The sequence below is a fragment of the Crinia signifera genome, chromosome 11, assembly GCF_055691185.1.
Source record: "Crinia signifera chromosome 11, ASM5569118v1, whole genome shotgun sequence".
Classification (NCBI taxonomy): Eukaryota; Metazoa; Chordata; class Amphibia; order Anura; family Myobatrachidae; genus Crinia; species Crinia signifera.
In genome coordinates, this window is record NC_139227.1 from 45,430,030 (window position 1) to 45,455,665 (window position 25,636).

Consider the following 25,636-nt stretch of genomic DNA (forward strand, 5'->3'; position numbering starts at 1 on the left):
CAAACTTTGATTGGCGGGCAGCCCAGTCACAGTGAAGGAGAGATACACAGTGTGCTGTACTCTCCTTCCCTGAGAGAAGCAGCGGCGGCAGCTACACGGCAGGGGGACACTGGACTGTCTTCTCCCCAGCAGCAGCGTCAATGGTGAGTGTGCTGCTGCTGGGAAATACTATGGGGGCATTGCTGGCACTGTGGGGGCATACCATATTGCTGGCACTGTGGGGGCATATTTATTGCTGGCACTGTGGGGGCATTGCTGGCACTGTGGGGCATACTTGTTACTGGCACTGTGGGGCATTGCTGGCACTGTGGGGCATACTTGTTACTGGCACTGTGGGGCATTGCTGGCACTGTGGGGCATACTTGTTGCTGGCACTGTAGGACATACTTGTTGCTGGCACTGTGGGGCATACTTGTTACTGGCACTGTGGGGCATGCTTGTTGTTGGCACTGTGGGGCATACTTGTTGCTGGCACTGTGGGGCATTGCTGGCACTGTGGGGCATACTTGTTGCTGGCACTGTGGGGCATTCTTGTTGCTGGCACTGTGGGCGCATACCCAGTACCATGGGGTCATACCTGGCACCGTGGTGGCATTCCCGTTTCTGGCACTGTGGGGGCATACCTGGCACCATTGGAGCATATGTGTATCTGGCACTTTTGGGGGCAAATGTGTATCTGGCACTATTGGAAGGCTAACGTGATCCGTTGGAATGTCTGTTGCTTCAGTAAATGATATGCTGTCCGCAGAATGGGCTGAGCTTATATATTTTTTTCTCGTCATTGCCAGTATGACTTGCCCCTGTTAAGCCACATCCCTTTTTAGGCCACGCCCCCTAAAATTTTCAAGGGGTACGGGAGACAAAAAAGGTTGGGAACCACTGCTCTAGGGCGCCGTGATTCAAAAAAGCATATAAACTATAGGCCTGATTCAGCTTGAGTTGTAGTTCGCAAACCTACGACTCCTGGTGGCAGCTTGTGGGAGGGCACCGAGTAGAGGGCAAGATTGCCGTGGATGCCGGGTCGTTCCCCTCAAAATCATTGCAAAATCTATATAGCAAACCGCTTGCTTATTAACGGCAGCCTAGCTGCAAATCCAGTCGCTGGGCTGCCATGTTTGTGACGTCACCCAGGCGCTGTGGCCCACCTTGCAAATTCTCTGGACATGTCTGCATGGTCTGGTCGGGATACAGTCACTAGGTAGACCCTATTAAGATCGACATGCATTACGTCATACAATGATGGTCGACACATGAAATAGGTCGACGCGGCTAAGGTAGACAGGGTTGGAAGGTCAACACAAACAGTAAGTCGACAGTGGGAAGTCTACATGATTTTTCACGTTATTATATGAATCGACGGCCTACCAACCTACGGCATGGATAAAATAGTGTGCTGAGCGCAGCGAGGCACCGTGCCCAAAGCATGGCATGCACAAAGGTATACTTTGATGGTATCCATGTCGACTATGCCGACATTCGGGACAAATAAAACCATTTCATAGCATGCATAATAGAGAAATCACAGGGAAAATGGCGATATGTACAAGGATGAGCCACTCGGAGAGCGCAGATGGGCCCTCACCTATCATAAGAACCCCCAGGTTTAGGTGGTTGCCAATAACAACCAGGAGCCATGGTCATTTTCAACGTTACCTGAGCCAGAGACCAGCTGCTCTGTCTTCTACCGAGGTTCCAATGTAATTGTGGTTTACTTGATGGTTACTTTGAAAATGAGTCTGCAAGGTTCTGCTGATGCCGGATCTGTGGGGGTAAAACCAGCCAGGGATTAAGATGTTTGTAGTCAGAACATATTAAACATTTAAAGCACCTCATATTCCCACGGTAATTATCACCAAGGTAGGCGCAATGGCGGCTCTGTGCTCGTCCTCAGCCAGACTTTCTGCAGAATCGCTGTATAAAAACAACAGGTAGCATCGCTAATGAGGCTGGGGGTTTAACTGAAAAGATTGTGCACGCCGGGTTTCCAAACAAAATTATTTGGTGACAGCGTAATGCGAGAGATTCAAAGACTATAACTCACAGAAGAGTTGACGGCAGGTTCCTAGGACATATCAGAGATACCAGGCGAATAATGGGCATGGCTGGAGATATTGTTTGCAGACATTACCGCAGAGACTGACAGGTTGATCAGGGTTTTCAGATGATCAGGCAGCTTTACAGTGATAGCAGTACAGTCCAACATGCCTTCCAACAGTGCCTACAATCAGAAGGGGCGTGTAGTAAAGCAGAGGTGAACAACTTGTGGGACGGTAATCCAAGTGGTAAAAGGCACTGGGTGTGTCTACAATGCTAGGGTGAGGCCAGTGTGATTGTGGTACTGCGGGGGCAAAGGTGATTATGGTGCTGCTGGGGCCAGTGTGATTGTGGTACTGCAGGGGCCAATGTGTTTATATTTCAGTGTAGGACAATTTATTTCTATTGCTATGGGGGCCGTTGTGTATGTTTAATTGCTGTAGGGGACAATGTGTGCATTTTTTTTTCGGAATCGGTACATCTGTCAGAATGAACTTAGGTCTACAGTCATTAGGTCGACCCCACTAGGTCGACTGGCAGGAAGGTCGACCTGATTTAAGGTCGACATGGGCCAAGGTCGACATGACTTAAGGTCGAATTTGCATAAAGGTCGACATGAGGAAGGTCGACTGGTCATAAGGTCGACATGGGTTTTTCACTGTTTTTTTATCCGAATGTCGACACAGTGGACATGGACACAGTTGGCAATGAGAATCGGACCCTCGCATCGCTCACTTCGCTCGCAATGCTTCGGGCAAGGTGCCTCGCTACGCTCGGCACACTATTTTATTCTCCCACCACGCCCTAGTGGATGGTAGGGCATGAAATACCGCCTGTCGGCACATGTCGGCTCAAAAAACAGTGAAAAACCCATGTCGACCTTATGACCAGTCGACCTTCCTCATGTCGACCTTTATGCAAATTCGACCTTAAGTCATGTCGACCTTGGCCCATGTCGACCTTAAGTCAGGTCGACCTTCCTGCCAGTCGACCTAGTGGGGTCGACCTAATGACTGTAGACCTAAGTTCATTCTAATAGATGACCGCTTCCCTTTTTTTCCTATGGGGAACAGATGTGTGCCTTGGAAATTTTTGCTTGGTGTGCCGCGACTTGAAAAGCATTGGACTAGGCACTAGAAGACACTTTTAATCCTGAAATAAATAAACAATACCAATATTTAGATCAAGCCGCACAACAAATCCATTTATATTAGCACTGTGCCCCCCTCTTTGTATTTCTGTAGCGCCACTTCCAGGCTGCCGGTGGTTACTGCACTCTATACCTTTGTTACTACAACTTTAACAAAGCCATTTCTAATGGATTCAGCACCCAGCTGCCTGCGCGAGTCTCTGAGCAGCAGCACAGTGAGGGAAGAACCCAATTTGCTACCAAACGCTGCCTCTTTCTTCTAATTTTGCCGTCTATTAAGACCAAATGATTTGCAGAGACGGCTGCTGTAATCTGTCATCCCAGGACCAACCTCCTATCATCTTAAGCAGGCGAAGGTGTACAAGTGCGTTAACTAAACAGTGACAAGAGCTGGTTCTGCAGCAGCAGCCCTCCCTCTGCCGCGCCATCTGTTAGAACGCGAGCTCATCTTCCTGACAAATGCTTTTTGTCAGCTGCAAATTTGAAGTTTCCAAGCCAGGCGCAGATTTGTAGATGCACCAAAGTGAGGACATCGGTTTCCCCGGCAAAGCAACAAACCCTCATTAAAATCAGTTTGTGCAAGAGGGTAATCAGTAATCCTGGCACACCTAGCACCATTTAGCAAACACAAATCTAGTGCCAGTGTCGTTTCGGTAAACGCCGCGCTGCAGAATTATTTGTTTTCACCTGGGTGAATTAATATCGAAGTCTACAACTCATGTTAGGCTAATACACCTGTTCCTACACAATATTACATCTCATTTAAATATGTGGATCTGGATTGCTGGCAGGAAAAACAAAAACAAATCTCTTTTCTTCCACTCTGGCTGATGCGCCCCTGCAGATACGTCGCTGTGAGCAGCACGACGTGTAATGTTGCAATTGCAGAAAGTCTGCGAAAATGGCAAAATATCTTTGGGTACATTTGGGAGAACAATGAGCGTTTTGTTATGGTATCACGCCACCTAGTGGCCAGAACTTATTATAGGATTGCAGTTCAGTAGGTACTGTGGAAATAACAAATTATATTCCCTGGAGGAAATGAAGGGGCTTTGTCTACTTGCACATGTTTTATTTGTAAAGGGCTGCAAATATGGAAAAATATATATATATATATATATATATATATATATATATATATATATATATATATATATATATATATATATACCTACATACATACTGGTAAGCCTGCTGGAAGCAAAAGCTTTAAATGCTAGTCTGCTTCTTCTGTGTTCCCTACCACATGTACACGCACACAGACATTCTATGGTTAATTTGTTGGGAGCCAATTAGCCTACCTGTATATTTTTGGATTGTGCACAGTTAGGGACATGGTGAGAATCAAACCCATGACCTGTTGTGAGGCAGTAATGCTAACCACTAAACTGTCCGTGCCATTACCTGAGAAAGAGAAATATAAATATATATTCACAATTTTTTTTCCCCCTCTGGGCACTTCAATTGCAGCTCGTTCCCCCAACCCCCCCTTACCGTTCAAATCCCTTTCTCGGAGTCCATCCTGGTGACACAGCTAACCATGGGATGTAGGAGGGTCCGCAGGAGCAAGGCACCTTTGCTAACTTCTTTGAGAGGCAGGCTCCTCCCTTCTGCATACCAGCATTCCTCAGTACAACTTCTAAAGCACACTAGGATACATTACTCAGTACAACGCCTGAACATATTAATATGCACAATCAAATATAACCAAATAACATGACAATACATGAACTGGTATAAACTTACTGAGCGTAAGGGAGGGATCGCTGTGTCACCAGGATGGACTCAGAGAAAGGGATTCGAACGGTAAGTTCTTACAAAAATCCCCTTTTCTCTATCGTCCATCCTGGTGACACAGCTAACCATGGGACGTTCAAGATCTGGCCCTTTGGGTGGGTACGCTCAGGTTTGCAGTTCTCGGCACTGCTCGCCCAAATGAAGCGTCCTCCGACGCGAATTCATGGAACCTGTAGAATTTGGTAAAGGTGTGAACAGAGGACCAGGTGGCAGCCCTGCATAACTGTTCTGCTGTAGCCCCATGACGCACAGCCCAAGAGGAGGCAACTGACCTGGTAGTATGGGCATTAATCCTGGAGGGAATCGGTCTGCCTACCTTAGTGTATGCAAAGGCAATCACGACCATCTAGCAATGGTCTGCTTAGAAGTAGGCCACCCTCTCTTATGCACGTCATATAGTACCTATAGCAAATCAGTTTTGCAAAAGTCCTTTACTCTGTCCACATAAATGCACAGAGCGCAAACCACATCCAATGTCTTCAGTTTGTTCCTATTTCTCACCTCCTCTGGAGGACAAAACTCCGGGAGCACAATCCCATGGTTTAAATGGAAATTTGATACTACCTTAGGTAGAAACGTCGGCACTGTTCTAAGAACAGCCCTGTCATCATGAAAAACCAGAAACGGGGACTTACAAGACAAGGTCCCCAATTCCGAAACCCGCCTCGCCGAGGCTATAGCTAACAGAAAGGTAAGTTTCCAAGAAAGATATTTAAGACCAGCTGCCCTTAAAGGCTAAAATGGAGGTTTCTGTAGAACCGACAACACCAGAGATAGATCCCAAGGTGCCACCGGCTGCCTATATGGAGGTTTAAGTCTCATAACTCCCTGTAAAAAGGTCTGTACTTCTGGCAACAGAGTCACTCTTTTTTGAAAGAATATGGACAAAGCGGACAACTGTACCTTTAAAGACTGCAGGCTCAGCCCCGCTGAAAAACCATCCTGGAGAAACTCCAAAAGTCTAGTGACCTTAAACCTAAAGGTGTGTACCTTCTGACGTTCACACCACCTGATATAGAGTTTCCAAACCCTATGATAATTTGCTGCTGACACAGGCTTCCGAGCCCTGAGCATGGTTTGGAAAAAAGCATCTGAGAAACCTTTCTTCCTCAATAAGGAGGTTTCAAAAGCCAGGCCATCAAATTGAGATGAACTAAGTCCTGGTGTAGAAAAGGTCCTTGTCTGAGTAGGTCTGGCCGAAGAGGAAGACGCCATGATTTCGTCGACAACCTCAGTATGTCTGAATACCAAGGCCTCCTGGGCCAATCCGGAGCAATCAAGAGTATTTGCACCCCCTGTGTCCTCACTCTCTTGAGAACCCGAACAATCATGGGAAACAGAGGGAATACTGTACATACGCGAGGCTAAAACACCATGGAACTGTCATGGCATCCACTGCCCACGACAAGGGATCCCTGGTCCGCGAGCAGAACCTGGGAACCTGACAATTGTGTCTAAACGCCATCAAATCCACCTCTGGGAGCCCCCAAAGTACTACTATGTCCTGAAAAACTTCCTGATGCAGCGCCCATTCTCCTTCCAGCAGTTCCGCCCTGCTAAGGAAGACCGCCTCCACATTCCGGATCCCCGGAATGAACACAGCTGACAGAGCTGGAATGTTCACTTCTGCCCACTGAAAAATCAAAGACTTCCTGCATGGTACCCCCTTGATGGTTGAGATAAGCCACAGTCGTGGCATTGTCCGATTCTACAGGCGGAAGACCTCCCTTCCGGAGGTCTTCCACCTGTAGAAGTGTCTTCCACACTGACCGGAGTTCCAGAATGTTGATTGGCAGTTTTGATTCCGAACTGGACCACAGACCTTGCAATCTGAGGTGTAGGGCCACTGCCCCCAAACCCGAGACTGGCGTTGGTCGTGACGACCAACCAATCCCACGAGCGAAGGGACTGCCCTACTTGAAGAGACTCCAGATCGAGTCCCTTGTCTCCTGAGACAGTAACAGTGTTTCCTGTTTCATGAATTTCGGGTTCCCGGACCAACTGGACAGAATGTTCCTTTGAAAGGGCCTTGAGTGAAACCTTGCATACTGCAGGGTCTCGAATGTTGCCACCATTTTGCCCAACAGCTTCAAACTCTGCCATATCGAGTGAATTGGTGACTGGAGAATCGGGTGTGGATCGTTTTATCGACCACATGTAGGTCTACAGTCATTAGGTCGACACCGTTGGGTCGACAGGCGGGACCGGTGTCTTGGTCGACATATGTGAATGTCGACAGGTTCTAGGTCTACATGGGTTTAGGTCGACATATCGTTAGGTCGACATGTTTTTCTTTTACTGTTTTTTTACCCGAATGTCAACACAGTGGACATGGGCACAGTTGGAAGTCAACCGCAGCCCCTCGCATCGCTTGCGATGCTTCGGGCACGGTACCTCGCTGCGCTCGGCACACTATTTTATTCTCCCACCACGCCCTAGTGCAGGCATTCTCAATCACGGTCCTCAGGGCACACCAACAGTGCAGGTTTTGTAGATATCCAGGATTGAGCAAAGGTGACTTAATTAGTATCTGAGGGATTCTGATTAAACTATCTGTGCTGAAGCCTGGATATCACTAAAACCTGCACTGTTTGTGTGCCTTGAGGACCGTGGTTGGGAATGCCTGCTCTAGTGGATGGTAGGGCATGAAATACCGCCTGTCGGCACATGTCGGCTAAAAAAACAAGTAAAAAAAAACAAGTCGACCTTCTGACCTGTCGACCTAACCCATGTCAACCTAAACCCATGTCAACCTAAACCCATGTCAACCTTGCCATATGTCGACCTAGACACCTGTCGACCTTCACCTATGTCGACCTAGACACCTGTGGACCTTCCCACCTGTCGACCCAATGGTGTTGACCTAATGACTGTCAACCTAAGTGGTGTACACAATACGACCGTATCCCGGAGAATCGACAGCACCAACCGGCGAATGTCCGAGCTTTGGACTCTGTGTTCCTGCAACTTCTCTGCCGATTCCGCCTTGAACAAGAGGTCGTCCAAGTATGGAATAAACACAATCCCCTTTAACCTGAGAGCCGCTGCCATGACAGCCATCACTTTTGTGAAAACTCTCGGCGCTGTGGCCAGTCCGAAAGGTAGAGCCTGAAACTCCTATTGCGAAACGCAGTAAAGATTGATGTTCCCTGTATATAGGCACGTGTAGGTAAGCATCCTGTGTGTCCACTGATGCTAGAAATTCTCCAGGTTCTATGCTTAAAAGCACTGACCGAAGAGATTCCATCTTGAAGTGATTCACCCAAAGATGTAGGTTTAAAGACTTCAGGTTTAGATTGGATCTGAAGGAACCGTCCGGTTTGGGGACCGAGAAAAAAAATGGAATAAAATCCCTTCTTTCTTTCCTCCTGAGGCACCGGGATCACCACTCCCTTCTCGAGAAGCAACTAGCTTCTCGCGGCAGGGGTGTTGGGAGAAATCTCTTTGGAGGGACACCCCTGAGATTGATCCTGTAACCCTGAGAAATGATGGAGAGAACCCAAGGGTCCGGGGTGGTGAGAGTCCACACATCCCGAAACTGCAGGAGGCGACCCCCCACTCCGCTCCATCATGCTGAGGACGGGTGCTTCTTTGCAAAGGCCCCAAAGTGGGATCTGGGTGCCCTTCCTTTGCCAGAGGGGAACTTTCCCCTACCTGATTGACTTCTACTGGATGCACTCCCTCGAAAGGAGGAATGAAAGGACGGCCTAAATGCCCCAAACCTAGACACTGCTGTGAGGCCCTGTGTGCGGTGTGTCTAGGCAGCCTCCTATGCATACCACAGGGTTGCACAAAGTATTTGCACTCATCACCTCTAATCTGGAACCCGTCTGGCCATTCTCTTCCGACCACATTAAAGCAGCATTTTTGCCTGCAGGACTGCCATGCACTTGCTGAATGTCATTTGTGTACCCATTTTCTGGAATACAGACCTTCATGCATGAATACCACAAGAGATCGGCAATATGCCAAATATTCTAACCACCCCATTAAGGTGCTGGTTGGAAGTGACAGGTCACTAGGGTTCATTGATCTGGACACAGATAGGAGCGAACTGATGTCTGAAGAGAGGGAACGGCTGCGCTCTAACCAATCAGAGGGGTCTTATTCCTCATGAAAAAAATACCTAACTCAATGCGAAGCGTCTACTTGTAATATTTCTTTACAGGTGCCAGCAGGTCTTACATTCCATCCTGGCATTTTTGGGCCTCTGAGTGCCAACATGCAGCGATAGCCCTTACATTTGGGCAGAACGGGGTTAGATAGAATTTATCATTCTTCTTTACCGGCGTACTATATGTATTAAACATAATGCATTAACTCCACATCCATTGCCCAAGTGGTGAGAACAGTCCTAGTTTCCACATCCACAGCATGCCAATCAAGCTGCAGCTTGGGGTAACCACAGGAACCATCCTACACATGAGCAGACCCACAGCAACCGCCTTAGTAAGCAAACCATCAGGTCCGCATACTTGTATCAGCCCCAGCGAGGATTGGGATGGTAATTCCGTATTAAGTCCAATTTGCTCTTCATCCATGTGGTAAAGAATTAGCCCAACACTAAGGAGTAGGTGGAGAGGTTTATTGTTAAGAGGATATGGTTCAAAATGAGTCCTAAATTGCACATTCCCTTTATTAGCTTTGTACATGATTTCTTTGCACAGATAGAATGATAATTTGGTGCGAGAATACATTACACAGAGCAAACACTTCTCATGAAGCCATACAGTAATTCATCCTGTGGCTACAGGCTGAGCAAGCACAATCACATACTATAATAACCCTCATTGATCTCGGCGGTCCTGTAGGCCAAACAGTGACATCTCTCTGCGACACCCCCCCCCCCCCCCCCTTTCCCAGGAACATATGGGAAATGCACCTATACAGCCTGGCAGTCCCCTGATCATACATCGGACCTCACACACAATCTACTCATTTAGGGCCGCAGCCTATTTGCTGACAGGTATTGGAGTTATTTTGAGACAGGTGTTTGGGTTTGTACAGATCATTCTGAACGCCTGCCATAATCCTGGGTTTTTACCAAATCATTATGTCATCTGGGCCGGAGCTGGGAGGTGAAGCCACCAGCAGCAGAAGAAAGCCAGACAGATCCAGCTTTGGGCCAAACTAATGCTGGCTGTTCATCCAGTAAATGTAACCGGACACTCCCTGCAATCCTCCACAGGTCCTTATAATGATTCCGCACTCTGGATTACCCAGCTATATTTTACTAGTTACCAGCCCTTGGAAATTACAGAACCTAACCATATCAGCGTTATCGTCTTGGAAGACCATATTAAAATGTTAGTGAAAAGCACAGATCCAGGGTGCGGGTGTAAGAGAATATAAGACATCCCTACAGTTGTCCGGCGGTAGAGAAGTCCTTGTAAGTGCTTTACATTAAAGTTTAATTTTGGCCCCCGGTAGACTTACACCTGATCCAGGTGTAAGTCTACCAGCTATTCACATGCAGACATTCAATTAATGGACAACACTAGTTGGGACGGCTACACGTGATCAATTTACAGGTAATATTACACTCTTTCCAAGGAGCTATTTCCAGCCCTAGAGATCTACAGTAAGGAGCAATTATAAAAATAGAATAAAATAAAGATTGTTCATATATACACACATACACGTGCAATGAGTAGAAATTAAATAGAATGTCGGACTTAATTGTCAAGTAAAGAAAGACAACTTAGAACGGCTTGTGCAAAGTCAAAAGAGAAATGTCCCAAAGCTTCCTTTTCCATTCCGCTTAAACTGGTTGTTCGCGACGGAGACAAACATCTCCTGGGACATTATCTGTTGATCGTCGGCTGTTGTTATTCCCAAGGTGCTCAGTCTTTTCTTGTGTATTATAGTCTTTCTTCTAGAATTTGCTGCCAGCTCCATAACGATAGCCTCGTTCCCGTCATCCTCCACACCAGCGATGCAATAATCGCTTTGCACTTCTGCAGAGGGAGGGAGGCTTTCCTCAACCCCATTAGAGGGGTCACCATCGCCCTCTGCTGCCTGCTCCGGTATGGTGGGACATGGAGGAGTCTCTACCGGATCATCGGACGGCTCAACCTGATCATCTTCCTTTAGTACCTCGCTCAATGCCACCTGTGTCACATCAGCTTCTTCCTCTGCCATGTTCTTATCTGGTGTTTTTTCTGGGGTGGAGAAAGACAGACAGACAGTTACAGTGTCGTCTCCCTAAACAGTTATGCGTCAGGAATAATGGCGGTCACACTTCTCAATGTGCTTAAGGCAGGGCTTGGAAATTTTTTCTAAAATCTAGGAGCCAGGACAAAAGTGTCGGAGCCAGACAAACTCCCCCCCCCCCCCAAAAAAATAAAATAAAAAGGACTGAAAACTTGTACAAGGTGTACTTTTTATTAAAGCAGTATGAAACAGGACATGTATAGGGATATATGCACAGGTGGATTTAAAACGGCGGGCCACCAAACACAGAATATGCTGCAGATATAGTAAAACAAATATGCCTGATCACAAACTGCAGTCAAACAAGCAATTATTATGCACAGAAAAGCAATATATACTGCATTTGTAGAATAAAGCCAGGGTACTTGTGTATTAGCTGACATTTTAGTCCAATTAGCATACGTTTTAGTGCCGTGCAATGCGATTTTCCTATGTAATTTATTCACTGCTCTCTTGGCCCCGGCAAATCACATCACACCTCCCACAAAATCGCATGCAATTTTATAGGGTGTGATACCATTCTATTAGCTATACACTTGTATGACATGCAATGAGGTTTTAGGCAACCCCACTATCCACGCCACCCCGAAGCGTACGGAACCCCAGGAGTGGCAGCGGAACGCATCCTCCCGAACTTTTCATACCCCCATTATCCACGTCGGCGTGGAGTTGATCTTATACAGTGGGGCGAGCGCAGCGAACCCTGCGAGGGGACGCGGAATACATGTAAAGTAATCCACGTCCGCTTGCTGAGGGGGGGGGGGGGGGGAGCAGCATCTCGGCGCTATGCTGAGGGGGAGGGGAGAATCTCAACGCTATGCTGAGAGGGGGGCGGTGGGGGGAATCTCCGTGCTATGCTGAGAGGGTGGCGGGGGGAGGGGGGGGAATCTCTGTGCTATGCTGAGAGAGGGGGGAATCTCGGTGCTATGCTGAGAGGGGGCGGGGCGTGGGGGAATCTCCGTGCTATGCGGAGATGGGGGCCAGCCAGCCTGTAATACTTACAATTAGCAGGAGGGCGGTCATTTACAGCTTCCTGCTGCTGGATATGGAGCTGAGTAAACACAGCTGAGAGGAGGTGTGACCCTGCTATCCGCGGCTATGTGGCTTAGGGAGGACCTGGGACACTGCCGCTGTGTCCTATCTTCTCAGCAGACGGCAGGCCACACCCCTCACAGAATCTATTCGCCAGCGAGGAAAATATGGTCGCCGTGGCAACCTGGCGCCTGGGGTTTGTCGAGTCCTGGCTTAAAAGGTGTACCACTTCTACTTGGAAAATGCATTCCATGAGCTCAAGCCACCCTGGGAACATTCACAAAGCATCTCAGTAAAGCATGAAAGACAGCGGCTGCCACCACTACTGGTAGAATTCTGATCTGGTTTATGCCAGATACATCTTACAAATGACCCTAGCTCTTTACACATGTAACACTAGTTTCTACAGGAACAACACCCGATTTGCTGGGTTACCAGTAGTGTCCTTGCATCACATCTGCCCCACGCACCTAGTGCCCCCTCCCCGCAGTACAACTCCTCCACATCCCCCTTCCAAAGTCCATCTCTCACCCCTTGCAGTGTTAACCAGCAGAGCCACTTCTCCTCCTCTCCCCCCCTGAAAACCTGTACAAGTTTTACATAATAAGCTCTTATCATAAGTGCCCCGATGTGTGGGCACCATCCACCTCAATAAGGGCCTTATTAGGATCAATCATTCCCTAACATATTCGCTCTGGGGACCGATTGTGTGGTTCTGCGCATATATTTGCACCTGTGCAGGGCCACTGTACAAATGCCTTTGGCAAATATCACAGCATCCGAGGCAGTCACACGGGAAGGTGAGGGAGGGCGGGCAAGAGGCGGACCAGGGGAACACCCAGTGTTTTGTGGGTGTCCCCATGAAACCACTGGGCATTCCCCTGGGAACTGGGCAGGCAGATACCGGCCTGGGACGGACGGCGTGACATCAGCACCGAATGATGGATTTCTCCTTTGGCTGCATGAGAAGGAATGTGTGGCCGGCGTGTATGGTGCTTGTTAAGCCCCATACTGCTTAGCGAGCCTTACTGAATCACCCCCTTAGTTCCTTGACTGCTGAAACTCTCGCCATCAAAAAACCTGTGTTAAAAGGCAAATTTCCAGGTCGACATGCTAGACCCGGGAATTTGCATGCAGTAAGAACGGGGTAGAAGTGTTCCTGTTGTCGGATGTGTTCCTAGGCACACACTTGGCAGCATGGAATAAACACTTGGTTTAACACCGCTGGGACTAGTTCTCAATATTTTCTAAGAACCAACACAGTTTAATAGGGATTACAATAATATTGTGGAAGGGTTTTCAATTCAGCAATAATGGTGTCCTCCATAGTGTACCTATACACAGTAATCATTTAATGATACACAGACTATTCTCTGCCATCATATAATTCACCATAGGCCAATAAACCTACAAGTTTATACCTAGAAATAGTCAGTCAAAAACAAGGAAGCATATTTCACCACATTTCTGTATCCTTCTTGGAGATGTAATCCAAAGCAACAAGCCCCATTAGGTGTTTATGTAACTTAATTAGGTATAGCCCTAATCTGAAAGCATGCACTAGAGTTCTTTTTTTTGGCAATCACCCTATAAATTATCTCCTTTACAAAATCTCTCTGGAGGGAACCCAACAAAGCAAAGGAAAACCAGTTACCATGATACTGCAGCTTCTAGCACCCACAGTGAATTATGACTGGATACATGTCTACACTCCCAGATACAGTCATTTTCCTTGAGCAATACAGATAACCTAAACTCACCTTCCATGTACCTATCCGACCTTATACAATCCAACATGGCACTAGGTTTCACCAACACAACAGCATAGCCCTCGTTGTTATGGATGACATTGTTCTCCAGGGTTATTTTGGGGAAGTCGTGAACCTCGTCAATGAAATCCTGAAAACAGAACACATCGCCACCAATGCTGAAATGTTGTAGACAGAGCAGGTGGTACAGGTCAAAAAGCTCAAATTGCAAAGCATGCTAGCAATTCACTGACCAAATTTGTGTGTGAATCCATAAGTCTGCAGTTTGTATAATTTAGGACAAGCCTTACCAACCGATGCTTAATCCGGCTGTTCTGAAGCCGCAATTCCCAGAATGCCCTGCCACAGTTTTGTGACCAGGGAATGCTAACACAATGGCAGGTGGTATGCAGGTGACATTAGTGCATCCACATATTGTAGCACAACCATGTCTACAAGTGAAGAGGTTACCCATAGCAACCAGCTTGTAGCTAGCATTTACCCAATAGAGCCTATGAACAGATAGGTAGAATCTTATTGATTCTTTCTTGTGGATTTATTTACCTTGATAAGAATCCCATCTCTGCAGTGGTGAATCCCATTGTTATACAGACTGCAGCTGCTTCCTGGATAGATCTCAACCCCAGCGCCCTGGAACACAGAGAAACATGGTGAGGAGACTGCGCTGATAGATATAGATATATTTCAGTTTCCCTATTTTGTGCAGTGCAGCAGGAAACTCTCCCTGTCCTTTACCACTCATCAAGCACAGTGAGAACAGTTACATAGACTTGTACATGGAGGCCGGCAGGTGCAACTTGGTCCAGTATTTAAATAAGGTAACCAGCTAGATTATCCATGCGTTGTGGGTAGTATAACCCTCCTGTAGCCCTGGTTTCTGGGGTTAGATTCCCAACAAGTCCCGAACTGTGCTGAGTTTGTATGTTCTCCCTGTGGAGTTTCTTCTGGGCACTCCAATTTCCACCCACGCGCAAAAACGCAAACTGGTAGGTCAAATGGTTTTTGCCAAGAAATGATCACTAGTATGTACAGACGTGTCCTTATCCATCATGGCTGTTGTAGAAGACATGCATTACATAATAGCAGGAAGTCCATACCTGCTGAGCATTCACATCAATGGGAGCCAGACCATGTGAAGTCTATGGGCACCGGCTGTGATGCAGATATGGCGGAATGCCATATGTGTCTGCATTACAATCCCGATATATGCAGCAGGGCACATTTGTATGTGTGGCCATGGGATAGGGAATATAGATAGCAAGCTCTACAAGAGACTGATGTGACTGGCCAAATAGGTCTCTAATGTGAGCGCCAGATTAATAACTGGTAATATAAATAAAACCTAAAGAAATGGCAATTCTATCTATGGCTGCGAGAGGATGATGTTCTAAGAAAAATCTTTTTAAAGGCTCTGACAACTGCTATAGAGATGATGGCAGGTACTACTGATCAGACTAAACCAATGCATATCTCCATGTACTGTATGAGAAACTTGTATGCAAAGAGACAAGTAAGACTATAGAACAGTGGTACCCCCAACAGTGCCCGTTTTCAAGGTTACCCGGCAGGTGCACTCATTAATCAGACACATTTTAAAAGATCCACAGGTGGAGCCAATTATGTCACTTGTGATTCTGTGTGGAGACCTGGAAAACGTGCACTGTTGGGGGAACTTGAGGGCCAGGGTTGGGAACCACTGCTATAGAATAAAGGCAAAACGCAGCTCCTCCCCACTTTGAGGGGCGGGGGGGGGGGGAATTCAGGGGTACTGAAACACCCATGTCCACTCGATGGCATCTGATTGAGCAATTAATGCGATGCTTCATTAAGCCAACTTCCCCATGTGTACAGGGAGCATTCACAGTACATTAACTAGCTCACCTTTGCGCCATACAAGTCGCAGTATTTCATCTGCAGTTCTGCCGACTTCTTCACGGTGATCCCCGTAGTGTCGCATTGTAGCACGCAGTTCTCCAGCTCTGTCTTACCGCTGAGGACACCTTCAATAGGAACACGGGACAACAGGAGGAGTATTTAGTGCCAATTAAGCAGTAACGAGCGCTACAAAGATGGATGATTCTGTCACGTTCTGGATATACCTACTCTCTTTAAAACAAAGATGTAAAGTGTTCAAAAGTCTACTCTGGATCCTGCCCCTTACACACCTGCTATAGTAGGCCAGGCCCATGCAGAACAAGCAATACCCCCGGTGTATATTAAGGGACCAGTTCGTCTCGACCCTACACAGCGGTAGATCACTCTGGGATTAATAAACTAGCTAGGTTTGGAGATTATTATTTAGAAATATATTTAAAAAGGCAGGGATTCTCAGCCAGGGGAAAGCCCAGCTCGGTTAGGTGGTGTTGGAGCTGGAGTACCGCCTGCAATCAGGACTGTCCAAAACGCTTTACCCTCCCATGTTAGCCAACACCCCTTTCAGACAAACATACTACCGGGGATATCAATTCGTGGTCTGATCCCAGGATTTTAATGACCCAGGTGTGAAATCCCGGGAAGACCCTTTCAGACATACACTAGTCCCAGGTTGAAAACTCAGAATTTTCGTGTATGTCTGAAAGGAGTATTCGTAACACTCAAGTGTAAAAGGGATTTTTAAATAAAAAAATAAAAATATTTTTGTATTCTGGACTTTATATCCATGGTAACAGCCGGCGTGATCAGATAATTAGAGAGATGGGAGGAATCCTCACTTTACCACCGCGTCTTTCCACCACTCTGGGTCACCCGTCTTACATTCTAGCAATAGACCACATCATGTAGGGTTGAATGTAATGAAAAGACTAAAAGGACAAAAATTACATTTGCTACCACTTAATTCATTTGGTCACACATTCCTCATACATCTCTGCTGCCTGGCATCTTTTTTGCAGAAAACGCAGTTTAGTTGTCATGCGACTAGGATTGCGCAAGGAGACTGGTGACTGAAGAGATATAGGACACTCCTGTGTGTGACTACAGCCCCATACACACTACACCATTTTTTAAAAGATGTCACTCAGAGGGCCAGATGTATCAATCTTCAGAAAGTGATAAACAGACAATCAGCTCCTACTTGTAATTTTTCCAGCCGATTGGCTGGTTGTTTATCACTCGCCAGTTTATCAATTTTTGAAGCTGGTTGACAGGCAGCCCTGCAAAGTTTGCTGCGCGTATTTTTAAGTCCGCCCGCATTGCCACCCTCCACCTAAGAGTGTTTTAGTTTTGCGTGTACGCACCACATCATTCGATGGTTGGCGACCATCGAATGAGGTGGGTGTCTCCCCATAGGCTGCGAATGGATGTTTAGTGTCCAGGTCGACATTCGGGACAAAAAAAAAACATTTAGTGGTGTCGACCTAATATACCATAATCGCAACCGATATCATTCAGTATGTATGCACCATTATTTGGCCAGCGGCACCGCCGATCTAGAAATATAATCGCCGCTAGCCAGCTAGTGTGTACAGGACTGAAGTGTCTGAATCGGTAAGGGCGGGATGTCATGCCAGCAGTGCAGGATGCTGGCCATGATTTGTAAGTGTTTGCCCCTCTAATAAAACATCCGAATTTGGCCGGTATACCGCCAAACTCGGGCGGCATTACATCCAGCTGTAAGTGTTACAATGTAGCAGCAGCAGCTTTTTACATCATAAAAGTTCTGATTATACAGAACAAGTGTCAAATCACATGAGAGCAGAGCTGCACAGGACTGGGCAGCTCAGTCAGGCTGCATGGTGTATGTACAGCCTGACCCAATGCAACACGCAGCTGCATCAGACTTACTGACAATGCCTTCAACTGCGTCATGCTGGATAAGCTTCACGTTGGAAAACTTCACAGAGGCGCCACAACATTCAATGAACTTGTCCCCTTTCCCTTTCTTTTCTATAATGATGTCATCTGTCAAGCCATAGCCTGGGGGAGGAATACACAGGTTTTTAATGAAGTGCTACAACACAGAGGCTTTTTCCCACACCAAGCTAACCTGTGTTATACACACACTCCGGTCACACAGCTATAGAGCATCACAGCCGGGTTCCCTGTAACATTGCTACTACTCCGATATAAATTACCTTCTAAATGCAGCGAGTCTGCAATACAGATCTGCCCATGCACAGAGTACTGGCCGGGACAGATTAAGACCAGATCCCCATCGTAGCACGTATTCACGGCCTCCAATAGATCCTTATGGAACTGCAGGAAAAAAACAATACTGGATTACTCAGATCATATTACCAAACAGATTGTCGTGCAATCCTTTAGACCCCTCACCGTGCGCCAGCCACCCCTTCATTTATATGAGTCAGTCACAGAGTGCAAACCATTTACGGAAACCTTATTTGATCTTAAACTTGAAATGTGGTTTACACTTTTTCACATTTAAATCGATAAAAATAGACCTAATGGTTATAGGTTGGTGTAATGGTTATAGGTTGGTTGGTGTTGCTGCACATCAGTGATCATTTGCCCCGCGCTGGCACGGGTGGAGAAAGCTGTGGCATTAATCCTACATGTTAGCGGGAACCCTGGAGACAGTACAGTCAGCGGCCAGACAGACACAGAGGGACCCGATTCCTGACCACACACTTCTCCTCTGCTCACTTCCACTCCACTCGTAAGTACTGTGGATATTTCACATCTAGAGAAGGGGGTACTTATAAATTAAAACCCTAATCAGGGGGTAAAGGAGAGGAAAAAGGGTGGGAACCACTGCACTAGATCCTGCTCTATATGTTCTAGTGACCATGTAAAAAAGTGCAACAAGTCAGAGAATACAAGGTAATGCAATTCTGTGTGTGGCCTATCAGATGTTAGGCCAGTATTACTGACTGGACAATCTTCCTTTGCACAGGAACCTAACCTGTATTTCCTGATTTTGGTTACAGGACTCTGGCTCCAGACGCTCCCTAGTCAGACATGTCAGAGTCTCGATGGACATACTCGTGGATACGACGTGAATGACCCTTCCACCCGCAGGACGGGGGCCTTTCCTTTTCAGGCTATAGGATCCTGGACTTTTATGGTAACAGAAGAGATACCTGCGGAAGGTAACAGAGGTCAGCGAACCGCACTACCAGCAGGAAACCTTTTCTACTGCATGGTGGCACCACCCAATAGTTAGGGCAGTCACATACCTTAGGAGCGGGTTCTCGATGAGTTTAAGTTTTCTTTTCAGAGTCTCCATCTCACCATCCATCTTCATTCCTTCAACCATGGACACATTATCCAGCTCACTGTCCGAGCTAGAATCTACATGGGACAGCGTGTTTCGGAGGCTATTAAACTGCGAGTAAACCTCTTCGCAGCGAGACAAGATGGAGTGATATTCTAAAATCAGCTCTGATGGAATCCGCTCTTCCAGGATGTCATAGTGTCTGCAGTCATACACAAGAGGCAGAGTGTTAGCAGCCAACCAAAGACCTGATCCCTCTAGGTCAGGGGTGGCCAAAAGGGCCCTCAAGATCTACCAACTGTCCACATTCCCAGACCACCTAGCTGGAGCACAGGTGTGGTCATTACTAACTGTCCCATTACCAGACTACATAGCTGGTGTACAGGTACAGTCATTACTAACTGTCCCATTACCAGACCACCTGGCTGGAGCACAGGTGCAGTTATTACCAATGGTCACATTTACCAGACCACCTAGCTGGTGCACAGGTGCAGTCATTACTAACAATCACATTTCCCAGACCACCTAGCTGGTGCACAGGTGCAGTCATTACTAACAATCACATTTCCCAGACCACCTAGCTGGTGCACAGGTGCAGTCATTACTAACAATCACATTTCCCAGACCACCTAGCTGGTGCACAGGTGCAGTCATTACTAACTGTCTTATTACCAGACCCAGCTGGAGCACAGGTGTAGTCATTACCAATGGTCACATTTCCCAGACCACCTAGCTGGTGCACAGGTGCAGTCATTACTAACAATCACATTTCTAAGACCACCTAGCTGGTGCACAGGTGCAGTCATTACTAACAATCACATTTCCCAGACCACCTAGCTGGTGCACAGGTGCAGTCATTACTAACAATCACATTTCCCAGACCACCTAGCTGGTGCACAGGTGCAGTCATTACTAACTGTCTTATTACCAGACCCAGCTGGAGCACAGGTGTAGTCATTACCAATGGTCACATTTCCCAGACCACCTAGCTGGTGCACAGGTGCAGTCATTACTAACTGTCTTATTACCAGACCCAGCTGGAGCACAGGTGTAGTCATTACCAATGGTCACATTTCCCAGACCGCCTAGCTGGAGCACAGGCGCAGTCATTACTAACAATCACATTTCTAAGACCACCTAGCTGGTGCACAGGTGCAGTCATTACTAACAATCACATTTCCCAGACCACCTAGCTGGTGCACAGGTGCAGTCATTACTAACAATCACATTTCCCAGACCACCTAGCTGGTGCACAGGTGCAGTCATTACTAACTGTCTTATTACCAGACCCAGCTGGAGCACAGGTGTAGTCATTACCAATGGTCCCATTTCCCAGACCACCTAGCTGGTGCACAGGTGCAGTCATTACTAACTGTCTTATTACCAGACCCAGCTGGAGCACAGGTGTAGTCATTACCAATGGTCACATTTCCCAGACCGCCTAGCTGGAGCACAGGCGCAGTCATTACTAACTGTCCCATTACCAGACCACCTAGCTGGAGCACAGGTGCAGTCATTACTAACTGTCCCATTACCAGACCACCTAGCTGGAGCACAGGTGCAGTCATTGCAAACTGTCACATTTTCAAACATGTGCTGCATTTATTCCTAACCGACCCATTCTAAAGACCCACAGGTGGCCTGGAAATCATGGAATGTTGGTAGATCGAGGACCAGTTTGGCCACCAATGCTCTAGGCCATGTCCCATCAGGCAGCTCTTACAGGCGTAATCGCGGCTCAGCGCATCTTGTGAAATAATCAGTATAGTCTTCTTCCTCTTCATCCCAGGAACGCCAAATGTTTTGGTAGAAGAACCTGGAAGAAAATATAGCACCAAGGTTAGATCACAGTTCTTCCCAGACCCTTACAGAAGATCAGTTAGAATACAGAGGGGTCCCAATTACTGCTGCTGCAGCTGCGCCAGGAGCAGCAGGTCCTGTGTGACTAGGCAGCACCAATTATCATTTGGATAATGAAAGCCCCTAAGCTGCAACACTCAGCAAGTGAGGACACATCTGTATGTTTCAGCACGAATGATGCACGCAAAGGAAAATCAGGAGAAATTGGGGGAAAGTATTTCCACTGACCGGACATGTTCAATGGCCATCGCTGTCTGGTCATATTCCCCCGCACAGTCAAACACCACGTAAAGTTCCTGTAGGGGCACCTTATGTTCCTTCACTTCCAACAGGTCGCGGATGCTCTGCTCAGTGACCCAATCCATTCGGAACTCGCATACAAATGGCTCACAAGCCTGAACCACGGCCTTCAGGCTGGAGTATGACACATCCATCACCTGTCATAACACATGAATGATTAAAGTGCAGACTGCCACATAAGGCACGGGGAGTGGTCTTGAAATAAAACACCATATTTATCAGATCCTAGTAAATGCATTACATTTGATTGATTACAATTGTTCATTTAATAATATACCTCCAAAAGAACTTCGAAGATATCTGTGCGCCATACTGCCTTCCAGCCGGAGGGTACCAGGGCTTCTTCCAAATATTCTGATATAAACTCTGTCACTTCGGAGGGCTTACAGTCTCCTTTATAAACAGATTGTAAAACAGTTCAGGATTAATCTCATACATACCAGCATTAATCCTAAACAAGATCAAACGCATTCAGCGCTATACCTCATAGTAGCAACTTTTATTATTAAAATATTAAAGAAAAAAGGTACTCGGGATGGTCGTTCTGCTAATCTGCCACCGTACCAGCTGAACTGTTTATACAAACGACCCCACAACAAGTGTTAGAAACTCTGTACTTACCGAGCAGATAATCCTTGTAGGCCTCAAATCGTTCATAGAAGAGCAGGTTACTGGTCTGGAATAAGTCTGGGAATTGCACGTGCCCAGCTAACACACGTCTTGGGGACTCCTTCCTAAGCTTCTTGTGGCTGCCATAATCGCTGTCCTCATCCTCCTGGAACAAGACTGGAGGGAAGAGGAGATGGCAATATATAAATAGGTTTCCATGAATTTCTTGTATGCATAAAGTACAGAGGGAGAGGAAGAGGTTTTAAAACATTGCATCTTTCTTAAATGGGAGAGAATATACAATTCCGCCATCCCTTCAATTGTGAAGGCCTCATAAATTGTCACAAACACAAAATAAAAAGGTTATCTAATTGCAGACTTCGGTGGGGGGGTGTTTATCAAGCTCAGCGCTAAACATATATAAAACTTTGTGTATATTAGTCCCACTTAATTGACAGGAAACTCGCACAGTTTAGTCAGAAGGCCTCTCCCCTCTTACAGCAAATAGGGAGGACATAGAAACTCCATACATTTTTGGATGTTTGAACCACTCTCTCTTTACCTAGAAACGTTCACTTAGGGCAGGCATGTCCAAACTATGGCCCTCCAGCTGTTGTGAAACTACAAATCCCATCATGCCTTGCCACAGTTTTGCTATTAGGGGATGCAAAATCTATGGCAAGGCATGCTGGGATGTGTAGTTTCCCAACAGCTGGAGGGTCACAGTTTGGACATGCCTGACTTAGGGAATATAAATCATAACCTGTGACAGCGCTGCCCTGAGGCCTGTAATTGGACACTATACACGCCTGGAGGACTTGGTGTGAAATGCAGAGGAATGCAAACAATGATACAATCACCTGCTCACCAGATCCCACCACTTCTGCAGTGCGGACATGTGGTTGTTGCATCAGATCATGGGGGTTATTCTGAACACAGGTCTTTAGCAGTCACTACCGTGGCAGGCAGTCGCTGTGCCTGTTCAGAGGTCTGATCAGGATAATTACCCCAAACCGCTGTGTTACTGTGGGAAACATAGCTGCCCACGTAAAGCTGGCAGGGGACACCATGGGGCTCAGGTGCAAAATATTTGGTTCTCTTGAGCCAGATCCTCTGTTCACCCACTGGCGAGTGGACACCACGTTTCACCTCTTTAATTAACTAGCACCAATAAAGCTTAACAGTACCCACCTGAAAGCAATCACAGATTTAGAACTGCGATGTGGAGACCCTATACCAGGGCTCTCCATATAAAGAGAAGCAGCATCAGACAGAGCCAGGGGACCCCAATGAGTCCATCTGGGAGGGATGCCGGCTGGGGTACAGGAAGGGAAGTGTACACCATGCTTTCACATGTGCAGAATGTGGATAAAACAAACCCATATTAGGATGTTATCATTAGAAGGCTTGTCCCCATGTGTGACAGCAACCAGCACTCTAATGACAGCTGAGATTTCCAGACCCCTCTAAGAAGCCTGGACAATATAAACATTTCCTAACTCATAAAACCAAAGTGGCACTGTGCTGCAGTCACACAGGGGAAAGAAATGAGGATGGGACCAAGTACAGAAGTGGCACTGTGGTGCTGTCATACAGGGGATAGTACCGAGGATGGCACCCAGTACAGAAGTGGTACTGTGCTGCTGTCACACAGGGTATAGTACTGAGGATGGGACCCAGTACAGAAGTGGCACTGTGTTGCTGTCATACAGGCGATAGTACCGAGGATGGCACCTAGTACAGAAGTGGTACTGTGCTGCTGTCACACAGGGTATAGTACTGAGGATGGGACCCAGTACAGAAGTGGCACTGTGGTGCTGTCATACAGGGGATAGTACCGAGGATGGCACCCAGTACAGAAGTGGTACTGTGCTGCTGTCACACAGGGTATAGTACTGAGGATGGGACCCAGTACAGAAGTGGTACTGTGCTGCTGTCATACAGGTGATAGTACCGAGGATGGCACCTAGTACAGAAGTGGTACTGTGCATCTATCAAACAGGGGGTAGTACTGAGGATTGCACCTAGGACAAAAGTGGCACTGTGCTGCTGTCACACAGGGAATAGTGCGGATGATAGCACCCAGAACGGAAGTGGCACTGTGCTGCTGTGACACAGAGGGTAGTACTGAGGATGGCACCTAGGACAGAAGTGGCACTGTGCTGCAGTCACACAGGGGATAGTACTGAGGATGGGACCGAGTACAGAAGTGGCACTGTGCTGCTGTCATACAGGGGACAGTACTGAGGATGGCACCCAGTACAGAAGTGGTACTGTGCATCTGTCAAACAGGGGATAGTACTGAGGATTGCACCTAGGACAGAAGTGGCACTGTGCTGCAGTTACACAGGATAGTACTGAGGATGGCACCTAAGACAGAAGTGGCTCTGTGCTGCAGTCACACAGGAGGTAGTACTGAGGATGGCACCTAGGACAGAAGTGGCACTGTGCTGCAGTCACACAGGGGATAGTACTGAAGATGGGACCGAGTACAGAAGTGGCACTGTGCTGCTGTCACACAGGGGATAGTACTGAGGATGGCACCCAGTACAGAAGTGGCACTGTGCTGCAGTCACACAGGGGATAGTACTGAGGATGGGACCGAGTACAGAAGTGGCACTGTGCTGCTGTCACACAGGGGATATTACTGAGGATGGGACCGAGTACAGAAGTGGTACTGTGCATCTGTCAAACGGGATAGTACTGAGGATTGCACCTAGGACAGAAGTGGCACTGTGCTGCTGTCACACAGGGGGTAGTATGGAGGATGGCACCTAGGACAGAAGTGGCACTGTGCTGCTGTCACACAGGGGGTAGTACTGAGGATGGCACTCAGGACAGAAGTGGCACTGTGCTGCTGTCACACAGGGGGTAGTACGGAGGATGGCACCTAGGACAGAAGTGGCACTGTGCTGCGGTCACATAGGGGATAGTTGAGAGCACTGTCCCCCTGTACAGAAGAGGCACTGTGCAGCGTTCACACAGGGGACGGCAGCCAGCACAGAGGTATCATAGCGGGGGACAGCAGACACCATGCATACATAGCGGGGGACAGCAGACACCATGCCGCAGGGCTGCACAGCTTTGTCAGTATAGGAATAACGCAGAGTACTGCTGGGATCTGTAGTCCCACAGCAGGATGACAGGGTGTCACAGGCGGCTCTTACCCTGCTTAATGTCCCGTATGTCACCCCGGATACCGGCGTCCGCCATCTCCTGTAGCTGCTCCACCGACATCACAGCTCCCGGTACAACCGCCAAGCGCCTCCGCGCCAGCACCGTTCAAACCTCCACACTCGTCGCTCGCGTCACGCTCCTGAGAGCACTGATTGGCTGACCCTTCTTGCAAGATCAGAGAGACGAACAGCAGCGAGCTGGAATGTCCCCAGCGGCGCCTAGCGACCGGAGATGATCATTACACCTATGGAGGTGTTACAGCGGTAATACTGGTATTGCGGGGGGGGGGGGATTGTTTATTTATTTATCTATTTATTCATTTGTTACCAGTTATTTATATAAGCGCACACATATTCCGCAGTGCTGTACAGAGAATATTTAAACATTCACATCAGTCCCTGAACAAGTGGAGCTTACAATCTATATTCCCTATCACATGTACATCAGGGTTCCCGGAGAGGAATCTTGCATTACGAGTTTTGGGGGCGGGGCTTAACAGTGACGCCATTAAGCCCCGCCCCC

The 25,636-nt window shown here is 47.4% G+C and overlaps 1 protein-coding gene across 1 annotated transcript; it reads right to left on the reverse strand.

Moving 5' to 3' along the window:
• Positions 1–9,592: 9,592 nt before the first annotated feature.
• SHCBP1 (SHC binding and spindle associated 1) lies at positions 9,593–25,302 on the reverse strand. Its single transcript, XM_083165725.1, has 13 exons — positions 25,105–25,302; positions 21,950–22,114; positions 21,606–21,721; positions 21,257–21,465; positions 20,892–20,984; positions 19,131–19,370; positions 18,857–19,034; positions 18,069–18,189; positions 17,779–17,910; positions 15,877–15,995; positions 14,539–14,625; positions 13,987–14,125; positions 9,593–11,142 (listed from the first exon to the last, which is right to left on the reverse strand). The coding sequence occupies exons 1-13, from the start codon at positions 25,172–25,174 to the stop codon at positions 10,703–10,705; spliced, it is 2,109 nt and encodes a 702-aa protein (XP_083021851.1). The 5' UTR covers positions 25,175–25,302; the 3' UTR covers positions 9,593–10,702.
• Positions 25,303–25,636: the final 334 nt, after the last annotated feature.

Excerpts from the sequence above, each read along its gene's own strand:
- SHCBP1 (XM_083165725.1), bottom strand. The coding sequence starts at position 25,174 with ATGTCGGTGGAGCAGCTACAGGAGATGGCGGACGCCGGTATCCGGGGT. Across the intron at positions 18,190-18,856 it reads ACCAAAATCAGGAAATACAG|TTCCATAAGGATCTATTGGA; the intron begins GTTAGGTTCCTG and ends TTTTTCCTGCAG. Across the intron at positions 11,143-13,986 it reads GTCGGATAGGTACATGGAAG|AAAAAACACCAGATAAGAAC; the intron begins GTGAGTTTAGGT and ends TCTCCACCCCAG.